Raw genomic sequence first — 11,855 nt, 5'->3', positions numbered from 1 at the left:
TGTGTAATGGGTTGATATAAGTGCTCTAGTACATTCCCTCTCTAATTCTTATGGTTTTAGTCACTTGACATTCCTCACACCACACCCTCCCTGCCACTTTCCTTCCTAAGTCTGCTTTCAGACATCATCCTGTTGTCTTGATAGTTATTTTGCATCAGAGATACAGAAGAGAAGAGGTAGGTAGAAAACAGAAATCAAGCTGACCAGCAATAATAATGAAATGCACATTCTCTGAAATCATTCAACAGGAAGAGGTTTTCAGAAAATAACATCTACTACAGACACAGTATTTTCTAAACTGAGTCTTTTAAAATGTCATTTGCAGGAAGAAAGTCATAGCTGGTGATAGCAGAGCAGGTTCAAAGAAAGTCTACTGTAACTTTAAGGTTCCCTCATTACAAAAATAAAACATGCTATGAATGTAGTAAGCTTAAAACCAAGAAAACAAACCAGAAAGTTGCTAAAACACGTTTCTGAGAGAACCAGTATAAGTACATTTGGTCTTGCTCTCCACAGAAGAGCACAGATATGTACAGATTAAAGAATCATAGAATGGCCTGTGTTGCAAGGTTCATCTAGTTCCAACCCTCCTGCCCGACACTTTTAACTAGACCATGTGCCTCAGAGCTCCATCCAGCCTGGCCTTAAACACTTCCAGGGATGGGGCATTGCAACTGCTCTGGGCAACCTGTTCCACTACCCTTCTACCTTCACAGTAAAGAACTTTTTCTAATATCCAATCTAAACCTGCCCTCTTTTAGTTTGAAGCCACTCCCACCTGTTCTGTCACTACATGCTCCTGTATATGGTCTCAGTATATGGTATATGGTCTCAGTCTTTCTTGTAGGCTCCCTTCAGGTACTGGAAGGAAGAAACACAAGGTAAAAACCCAACCATATGATTATGATCTTGCTCAGGAATTGCTCATGTCTCACTCTTGCCACTACACACACCGTCACCAATGGAAAATGGTATCAGAGCTATTGGCTCAACACAGACAAAGCTTCCCCTAGGGAAGAGTCTGGACCATAAGTAAGTACTGAAAGTAGAAAGTGTAATTAGAAGTTTTAAAAGGCAGTAATTACCACTTCAAATTGCTCTGTGTTTTGTAAAACATGCCTCAGCAAAAACTGTGGTAAAGGGCAACCAGGATAAAAGGAAGAACTAAGAAACAAAACTGGTATTTTAATGGGCTTCTATCATGGACAGTCTGCTAAGCAAAAAAATGCCAACAAAACCAAAATTAAAAAAAATCTCAACAAATAACTGACTGACTCTGTTAAACATAAGCTTCAAAAGAGAGCAATATTGTAGGAGATCAATAAAAATGAACAAAGTGCAGACCAGTTAAAGCCCTCTTGTGCAATCATGTTGCCAGATAACAGGCATATATTGAGTCAAGCAATGGGATAGCTTCTACCCTACACCTTTGTGGCTACCTCTAACCAGCGCTGCATCGTGCCGGAGCACAGAAACCAGAAGTCATTGGTGGCCAAGAGGTCCCTGCTGTTCCTCAGAAGAGTCATGTCCACATGGTTTATCCTGTTTGTTTACTGACCCCAACATCCTTGATCCTATTTGCTTCCAGGCAAGATTAGATTAAATAAAAGCCACATCAATAAAAAAAGACAAAGCATTGTAAAGAGAGAAGAAAAAAACCCACAAACTCTATGCATTAAAAAAAAGGTTTTATTTTTAACAATATGTTCCATAAGCTATAGGAAGATGGTCCATGACAACTTTCTGAGATAAAATTCATATTCTAAAAGTAGTTTAAATACCTCAAATTCAGTAATATGCCACAGTACATAATTTGGGGATGTAAGTTTCATCTATCGCATGCCCATATGCAACTACGTTTAAAGAAAATTTGAAAAAGGATTACATACAGCTATCTACTCAGGCTCCAGTCACCTGCAAGCAAGAACAGTACATGCTTTGCAAGTACCTTTTCAGTATTCCAGTGACCATGTAAGAACTATGGATTTTAGGCAGGGAAGATGCAAGTAAGAAGGCTTCAGTCTTCTCATCCTGCTCTAGTTTACAGACGCTAAGGGTGAGGTTCATCTCACCTAACTTCGGACAGCTGGTGGTGCAGGCACTGGGACATGAGCTGGGAACCCCAGGTTTTATTCAGAGCCAACAGACAGAGATGGTATTTCTAGGGCACAGTTCCCCTCCCCAGTTTTAGGCTCCTGTGCTGCAATAGGGTGAGTCATGCCCTAAAACCACCTATTTCTCTGCATTGACTATAAAAGGGGGGAGGCGTTGGAGTGTTCATTTCTGATGTAGGCAACTGTGTCCCACACACACTCATCAGCAAAATAATTTATTTCTAATACAAAGGTGGTTCTGCATGCACTAACCAAAAGGTGGAGTGCACAGTATCCCAAAACTTTAAAAGGTCCCAAATTAGAGTGGATAAATCAGCAATGATTTTCAAGAAATTGACACAGAGATCCATAGAAGAATAATTTGTGTATTTTTTTCCTTTTGCCTACCTCTGCTGTTTCATCTTTCTTATGTAAAATACAGTTAAAATATGACACCCTAGCTCTGCCAAAGCTTTGACTTGACTTCAGCCCATCTCCCATATCTGCTGGATACATAAAGGAGTTGAGCTACTGCTGAAACCCTCCCAAATCTCAGACACCAAATTCCTTGCTGTAGTTTATCTACAAACCTGTCCTGTAGACTGATCTTTAACAATTCAGAGGAGTGCAAAGCTTCATACAGATGCTGAAGTCCCTGGAAAATCGCATGAGCAGGTCCCTGAAAGCACTGGTCATGCTCCATAACCCCCTGAAAACTGAACCCTCTCCTCCTCCAGGGTCAAAGACAACAATCTTCCTTCCTGCTCTCAAATTCTTCCAGTGTGTTTGACATGCTGACAAGGTGTTTCTTTTTTTCTCTGAGAATTGTCTCATCAGCTGTCACCAACTGACAGAAGATCAAAACACCATTTTGGTTGTGGAAATGGCAAACAAGGAAGGTGACTTCTTCCGCTTTGGAACTGTTCTCATACTACAAGTCTTCTAAGGAAGATAAGTTGTCCCAGGAATGTGGTAACTAGCTTCTAACTGGTGTGGAATAAATTTTGTGCAAGTGAGAGATGGGTGGGAAGAAACACATGTAATAGAGAGGAGAAGGGAAAAGCTACATGGAAAAAAATAAAAGGAGAAAGAAACCTCAGGGAAAAAAAAAAAGTCTGTCTTTTTAACCAAACGACAGAATTCAGACTCACAACGCAGATGGCTATTTATTAAAAGAGAAACCAGAAACAAAACAATGCAAAAACTAAACAAAACTAGGTGAAGTGACCTTAGTGACTAGAAAATGGCCTTCAGTTTTCTCTTGCTGAAGGTTCCTATGTGGGGGCAGAGGCAGTCTCTTGGCTTTAAAGGCATTCCCATGGCCAGCATCTGAGGATTGCTGCAGGCAGGTATATTCTGCTTGTTTTCCTGGGGAGACAACCTCATTACAGATTTCACAATTTTCCTTAAAGTCTTCATAAAACTGCAAGTGGATAAGGGAGGGAACTTTCTGCAGAAGCTGGAAATAGCCAAAAAAATTAAGACATTGGTCTTGACCAAGTGACTGCTTCAGGAAGCCCATGGCGACAGCGGGGAATGTGGAAGAGCGAACTGAAGCATGAGATGATGGTGCAGAAGTCATGGCCCGACCTAAAGGCCTGGACCTCTCTTCCGCAGAAGAAGGGAAGAGAGACGCATCCCTCAGAGACAGAAAAGGAGTCTTCAGGCACTGGTTACTACACCCATCAGAGCCACTTGAGAGAGCACGTCCTGGCAAAGAACAGTCATGCTGGGAACCCTGTTACCAACTTAATGGTTGTAATGATTCAGCTTGTCCCTGGTACCATTTAAAGCTCCTAGTATGGATCTAGCCACTCTGGCTGCTTTTATTCAACATTTTAAATTAAGAATGTCTTGATCGAATATCACATTAGCTGTAAGTCCACAAAGGACTAAATGAAAAGACGTTGACAGAAGAAGTTGCAGACAGGAAGAGAAGTAGGTTTAGGGAGCAGCACTGACTCAGCTAAAGCCTGTACAAGCTCCTGGACAGTTTTATCTGTGCAGTTTCTCCCTCTCTCCCATTCTCTCAACAAAAATATAACCCAAACAAAGCAAAACAAAACAAAGAAAAAAACAAAAACACAGAAAGGAGAAAAAATAGCAAACCCTCTATTTTAACCAGATCTCGGTCATGCAGTAGAAGCCAGTTTATCAGTAGCCTTAGCCCAAGCCACTTGTTCCCTTCTCAAAATTACGAGGATATTTTCTTCCTGTTTCTTCCTCACCATACATCTACCACGTGATAAAGGAATCTCTCAAGAAAAAAAAAAGTCATTCTGTTCTAAACTGCAAAGGATAAAGCTGATAAGAGCAAGCCTTTCCCGTTCACACGGGTCCATGTGATTGAGCCCCTCCCATTGCCATTTGCCACTGAATGCTGAATGCTTACATTTGCAAATGGACTGTTCATAATTTACGGTTGTTTAACCAAGACTTAAAAAAAAAAAATTAAACAAAATAGCCATGAATTATGACTTCCCTGAAATACTGAGCATAGCTGCCATTTAGATCCTGAACCTCTCTCTGCAGCTGTTCCATGTCCCAACAGCTCTTGGCACAACTGAGCTCCAGGCAAAGTTTTGTCAGGAAGAAAAGCACCAAAGTTCTTGCAATGACAGCTTGCAATGATGTGGGGGCATCACAAAAATAATTATCCAAAGATCAGTTAAATTACACCTCTGTGTAAATATCACATTTCGTATACTGATCAAAATCAAAAAAATGCTTTTGCCCAACAGAGAGCACTTACAGAGCTAAAACTTTTGAAAAGTACAAATTATGTTATCCATCCTTAAATACACTTAATCTATCCAGAATTTAAAAACTTCCAGAGTAGCAACAGCTCCTATGTGGTAAGAAGCAGATCCATCAAGTATAAGCAAGAAGCAGCCTCTTCAGGCTAATGTTGTGCTATGAATCCTTGTCCAAATTAAATCTTGCTCCAGCTTCCCAGGTCTTTACTCCTGCAGGGAGTCTTTACTCCTGCAGTCTTTGCAGGACTTCTCTTCTACAACTGAGTATTCCAGATTTAACTAACTGCACCTTTGATATCTGAACTAAGTCAACCCAGTGATTAAAGAGGAGCTTGCATCTGACAGTTTGCAGTGATAGACTTTCTGCTATGTACTCTCCACCTTCGATTTCATCACCTTTAAGCGTATGCTACAGGATGCCTTCTTGCCTTAGGCTTCTCTGGAGCAGAATTTAGTAGGGTTATGAGATAAAAATCACGATGGAGTTTGTTCCGAAGCTGAAGAAAGCTCTGCTAAGAGAGGTTTTACTGTCCTTTTGAGTGTTCTTTAGTATTTTTAAAGTTTTTCAGGTGTGCATCTGAAGAAATTGCAAGAGGCAGAACACACAGCTAAACTGAACAAAACCATGTCTGCTCACACTGCCCCTCCCAGGAACCACACTACTGAAGTAACCCTTCCCATCTCAATTCTCCCCTCTCCCATTGGCTTGTAAAGTAAAGACAGCAATGAACAACCAACAGAAGTAATAAGTAAGGCTCATTTTCGACTACACTTGTGCAATTCCCATATCTAAATCCCCAGGCTACCACAAGCTCTGGAAAAATACAGGGAAGGAAGTTACATTACTAATTCCACCCAAAACTGAGTTAGCACTTCAGACAGACAACACTCAGTTCATTGAAATGATCGCATGACTCTGACAGCAGAAACAGGCCACTGACCCAGCCAGATATTAGGCCATACAGAAAAACAGAGACAAGATTATGAAGCCAAAAATACTTTTTTTAAACAGAGAATAAATGCTTTTCACATTAACAAAAAGAGGAACAGTTTGTCATGGCACTTCTCGGCCTTTTAAGAACTGTTTCTCCACAGTACCCAGACACTTAATTTCTTGTAAATAAATGTAAAATCTACTATTAACTACCAGCTACAGAGGAGGCACCTGATTTTTACAAGAGGAATCTGACACTGAAGCTTCAGGACTTAGGATGTGGTTTAAATAATCAATATCTAACTGAGAGACTACTCAGGTAGAAACAGGCATATTTTCTCTGCAGTGTGAAAGAAACCCAATTTAAATTACATTCAAGTTTATTTCTGAATAGTTGATATACAATGACACAATTTAGAAACCAATCTGTAAATAACAGCAAGCAGGTACATATTGTCCCTTGTAGTCATCTATAGCACGACCATTACTTTTTTTCAGAATTTTATTCTAGCATATCCTAAAGAAGTTGAAACTACTGTAAAATACCAGAATTTGGGAAATTGTACATCACACACACATGGATTCTACTGGCACAAATCAGCAAAACAGAAAAAAACTTTTTTGGAGGAGCATGTCTCTCCAATACTGCAGAAGTTACAGCATTTCAATCAATTTCTGTTCTGCCCGTGCAAGTTACAGGAAGCAACCGGAAGCTTTTGAAACAGCACAAAGATCTGCTGCAACAATAATGACCTCAATGTTTCCTTTTTGTGTTTTACACCACACTTTTTCCTCATCTTTAACAATACTCTTAGCACTGACTTGTACAAATATGGTTTCTTACACCGTCCCATACCTGCTGCTCATCCTCCATGACGTTGCTGGCAAATTCAAACACAAGCTCATTCTGCTGTACAACTGCTGCCATAATAACGCATTCCCAGGTCTCAGCTCCACATACAAAGAAAAATGTTCTCAAATGCAAAAGAATGGAGAATGTCACCGAGGTCCAGCTGAGCAGAAAGGCAGGATCACAAAACGAATTGAGTATCAGTATTTGTATTTCTTAGATCATCAGTGTTCCTGGGTTCTTCTCTTCTCAAAGTGAAACAAACCAAGGCAAATCCTTTCCTGAGTTATTCTTCCCACCTCAATAGCCTTTGTCACTGCAGAGAGAAAAATAAAAAAATTATCATTAAAAAATTATTACTTTAGCTATGCAAAATAGTAGCAGTTGCAATAAAGCAATAAAACTGTTCTATTTAAGTCCAAGGAAGTCAAACACTTCTGTGTCTCCAAAGGTATTAGTTTAACTGATTAACATATGACAATTTTCATTCCCTGAAACAAATGTTCATTCCTGAAACAAAACTGTTTCAGGAAGTAAGACATCAGTTTCAAAGTGTTTTGTATTAAAGGTATGCGACTAAGGAAAAGTGACAGAAGTTAACAAAAAGAAAATCCATGTTTTCACTTGATTCATATATGCAGTTTTCACACTCATTAGTAACTCTCATCTTTACAGTTTACTCAAAGTAAAAATCCAAACCCTAGACTGACCTACTCGGCTGTAGATATCTCAAGTACATCATCTTTCTTCTTCACGCACAGTTCAAATTTAGCAAAGTTGCTATTTTGCAAGTAAAGCGCTCTAGATCTTTCCCAGTGTGAAAATGATAAAACCAGTAAATAAATTCTTTGTACAATCCAGAGAGTCCCCAAGTTCCTACATGAAACAGATCTTCAGCTTCATGTTAAAATGCACTGTGCGCGTACCCTTATCTCTACCACAGGCTCGCAAGCAGCCGGAAGGAAACAGCACTGACCACGTCATGGCAAATTAGAACCGGCAAAGAAACTGCACAAAGCAAAAAAAAAATTCCCAAACTACAGAACGTAAACAGCTTCAGTGAAGGATGTGTGCCTACAGATCCCATGTTTTGACTTACTCATCAGCACCAAAGGTAAATACGGTGAACACGAGCTTAGGAGGAGGTTGTGCTGCTCCATTCCTGGGGAAAAAGGCCAATGCAAAACCTCATCTTCGTATACAACTATGGTGACCCATAACTTAACAAAAAAATCTATCATTTCAAAAGGATAACAGGACCAGGTGTCTAAAATTAGGAACTTGAGAGAGTATGTTGGTGCCTAGGAATTTAAACCCATGTATTTTAAAGGAAGCAAAATGTGTAGTTCCTAGCATTTTGAGCAAAATTCTTTACACTGCCTTTGATTAAGGGCAGCTGTGACAGAAGATTTAGGGGAAGAGGTCTGCCTAACACATACCCATCCAGAGTGAGACCCCAAAAAAAAGCCTCAGGGCAACTTCAGTGCCATTGGCAAGGATCAGTATCTGCCTTTGTACAGGAGGTTTATCTTGGCCTTTTTTTTGCAGTAGGCTGAAACTCAAAAAAATGAAGGGCATCTTCCTCTCCCCAGTGCCAAGCAATTTAATTAGGGAGGATCATGTCAGAGACTCATACTCCTTCACTCTAGGAAATGTGACAGCTGTTTTTCCTCTATAGATTGTGGTATTCCCAAATTCCTAAGTAGTGATGGCAGAGCATTCATGCATTTAAGTCACTAGACCCTACCCTTCTAAGAAATCAGGAAACCCAAGATTATGCAAACAGGAGAACCTCCCCAACTTCCAAAGTGTGCTCTAATTAACTGTTAAAGGGCTCATAAGAGTAGCCACAACCCTAATTAGAGAATATTTGCTTTAATGAGAGTCACATGCATGAACAGAGAAGGATGTGCTGTAGGAACCATGACTATTCAACCTCAGCCCTTGTCATTTTGCTGATTGACTTGAACAATTAACACGGCTTTCTCTATACTTCAGCAAGGTTATAGCACTGAAAGCACTACATGCAACCATATAACCTTGGGTGACTTTCCCAAATGCAATTATTTGGTCTTGCCTTTTAGAAAATAAGGATAGTTAGGAAGCTAGACGCACATTGCCTGCACAGTGGGACTTAGCCCAACTTGGCCTATCCTAGAGTCCTACCATCCTATATTCCAGCCTGAAAATAAAGTACATAACTATACAATATATAGTTTAACATTTCCTACAGACAGTGATTGAAGTGGGTCAATCTATGTCAACAGGGACATACCAGCTCTTTCGGAAGAGAGAACAGGTATGGAAATTTATTGAAGTACAACTTCTATTTTGATTACTGCTTAGAAATCAGTTGTAACTCTCCAGTAAGATTAAATAATATTTTAAGTCACTCCCTCTAATCAGTGAAGAGTAACTTCACTCTAGAGGATCACAAGGCAAATACAAGAATCTCCTCCATTATCAAATGGAACTTATTTTTAAATTAGGGTTAAGCTAATTGTCCAGGGACAATCAGAGCCAGAATACTGCAAGGGCTTATAATCATGGCCATTACACTACCTGAAGCCACATGTATGAACAAGGAGTAGAAGTTCTTAAGATCCAGTAATTTTCTAAGGTCAGTAACAATTAATAGCATCAATGTAAAATCAGGATAAATGACAAGTTAGAGACATAGGCTCTCTAGCAATCTCATGAAGTATAAGGAAAACTGGAGGTGAAGCCACTCTAAGATAGATTTTTAAAGTTCCCCATGTGCACTGACAAATAACATTTTTTTCTGTTAGTGCCAGGTTATTCATTATTCTGTAAAATATTAATATTTTACAGTAGATACTACAATACCAAGATGCACACTAAATGCATAAGATCCAAAAGCTGTGGCAGCAAACTTACTAAAAGCCATAAAGAAACATTTCCTTACTTTATTTAAAAAAAACGACATAATAAAACCTCCAGTGCAAATCTAAACATAATGATTTAATACCATTTAAGAGATTACAGCAGCATAATGCATTTGATCCATACAAACACCATTTAAACCAGTCACACTTCATGCTAACAAGAAGTTCCTAATTATCTGATACCACTGCAGGAACAGGTATTCAAAATCTGTTTTACGAATCCTGCCCTGCAGTGATGCAGTGATGTAAGTATACTCCTTCTCCCCTACTCCCCCTCCCCAAAGCCACCAAGGACTCTATAAATAAAGTCAAATGATACGTTCTTCTTACACAAAAAGAAACATCTAACCTCAACCTTAGGACCAAAGACAAAGAGACGTGATCGAACAGGCTTTAGTAAGCTTTTATATCTAACCTTATAAAGATTAGAGACTCAAACTATTATTATTTGCAGGATATTTTTCATTACTTCTGTAGTAGTACACAATAACAGCAAATGATCTATTGGGCAATAATGGTACGGCAAAATAATGCAAAAGTATTTTCCTTTAACCCATATCCTTTTCTCTGCCATATAGAAAACAAGAGCAGCTTTTCACAAAAGCCAGCAGAATTCTAAAACAGCTATATTTTCCTTCACATCTATTCTTATAAACTGTGCTTTCATTATTCCAACTATCACAGGGTCCTGCTGTCTATAGGCTAACACAAACATGGCTATTGTTTTTGCTAAATAATGCCACTTATCTGATTTTACATACATCTGTGAGTAGAAAATAAGTTATTTGCAAACAGCATAAAATGTGTAAATTGTATTCAAATGCACAGTAAGCTTGACTACATACAAATAATCCTAGGAGAAAGGGAACTCTGTATATATTACCATAAAATTTACATCAAATTTTCAGAACTATAGAGGAAGTAAGGTCTTGCTTTCATTTTTACTACTTGTTGTAAAAATATATTATCAAAAGGAGTATTAAGACACTACAATATAAACAAACATCTTAATTTTACGTAATCTTTGAAACTGAACTCAAAAATAAATTATTTCAATTTCTCTTGAAATTCCCTTCATCCACTGATTTCAACATCTAGAAACAAGTTCCTCAGTCAGTCTGTCAAATGCACATTCACTCAATTTAACCCTTGGTACATGCTACTCTGGTATCCCCGATCATACACTGCAGTATTCCTTCCAGCTAGACATCATAACTTTTTTTCCATCACTCTTCCCCACATATACCCTGCACTTAATCCTAGCCCTGTTGAGCTACTAGCTCAGAAGCTTGTAAGAAGTGCTTCCAGAATCAACATTTTTGGTCACAATGGTGAAGCTGCAATACTGAAACTAGGTTCCAACTTTGAGGTAACAAAGCCATCATTTCTCCTTTAACTCCTGAGCCAATACAGCCCATACTACCACTGTGACAATATGAGCCAGTATAGCCCATACTACCTCAGCATTCAAGCCCTATAAATGCAGAACACTGGAATTTAACATAGTGGCACCACACTGGAGCAGGTGTAGCAGTAACCAAAGTACCAGGCACAAACCCAAAAATTTGCTGAAGAATCTCAGCTATGAACTTGGAAGGCTCAAGTCTTGGTACTGAGAGCATCCTGGCTGAGCTGAAAGATGTCTCCAGCAAGCTACTGGATCCAGTCCCACTTAGGGTTACTAAAGATGACTGTAGTCATCCTGCACTGCCTTTTTCATGAGATTAGTAAGATCATTCATACATCTGAAATAAGAACCAGCTTAGCTGCCTTAAGATTCAAATGCAGATCTGAATCCTGAGTTACTGATGAAACATCTCAAGTCATCCAGCACAGGGACAAATGGCTTGAGATTGGAATTTCCCCTTGGATTTCCTGAGACAGACTGCAGCACTAGCTCTAGCCTAGAAATGTCAAAGTTGTGACTTAAATACAAAGCTGAACTCCCTTCTCAACACCATCCTGGATGCAGAAGGAAGAGAGGAGTGAATGAGAGAAGAGGGAAGATTAAAGACATCACCTGGAAATTCTGAACAGAAGGACTGAAAACCATCTCAAAAGTGAGGTCAGACAAACACATGGATGGTAACCACATCATTTCACTCAAGTTTCTAACTCCATTCTACCACTGGAGGTTAAAGATGTATCAACTCAGAGTCAGTCCACCCTCTGCAGAGTCACATCTCTAAGTATCATCATAGAGTCAGGGGGGCAAAGCTGAATGATATCGCAGTTCTCTGAAAACAGAAGTCCCAAACCCACAATGATCTTTATGTATAGCCCACACTAAGCACAAATGTTAACAGTATAGTCTAC

At 39.3% G+C, this 11,855-nt stretch overlaps 1 protein-coding gene across 7 annotated transcripts in view; it reads right to left on the bottom strand.

Annotated features, from left to right (window-relative positions):
- Nucleotides 1-11,855, bottom strand: part of ELF1 (E74 like ETS transcription factor 1) — an 82,270-nt gene that overhangs the window by 28,687 nt on the left and 41,728 nt on the right. For 6 of the 7 annotated variants that reach the window (XM_051778716.1, XM_051778714.1, XM_051778719.1 and 3 more), the window contains one exon: nucleotides 6,640-6,949. In XM_051778716.1, coding sequence (XP_051634676.1) covers nucleotides 6,640-6,711 — 72 coding nt within the window. In that variant the 5' untranslated portion in view covers nucleotides 6,712-6,949. Of the gene's footprint in view, nucleotides 1-6,639; nucleotides 6,950-7,343; nucleotides 7,546-11,855 lie in introns of those variants that run through there. The other variant, XM_051778718.1, reaches the window with a different exon arrangement.

Source organism: Manacus candei, unplaced genomic scaffold, assembly GCF_025592945.1.
Source record: "Manacus candei isolate 608988 ecotype Guabito, Panama unplaced genomic scaffold, ASM2559294v1 h1tg000014l, whole genome shotgun sequence".
NCBI classification, from domain to species: domain Eukaryota; kingdom Metazoa; phylum Chordata; class Aves; order Passeriformes; family Pipridae; genus Manacus; species Manacus candei.
Note: the sequence above shows the minus strand (reverse complement) of the source record. Positions and strands in the feature narration are given on the sequence as shown.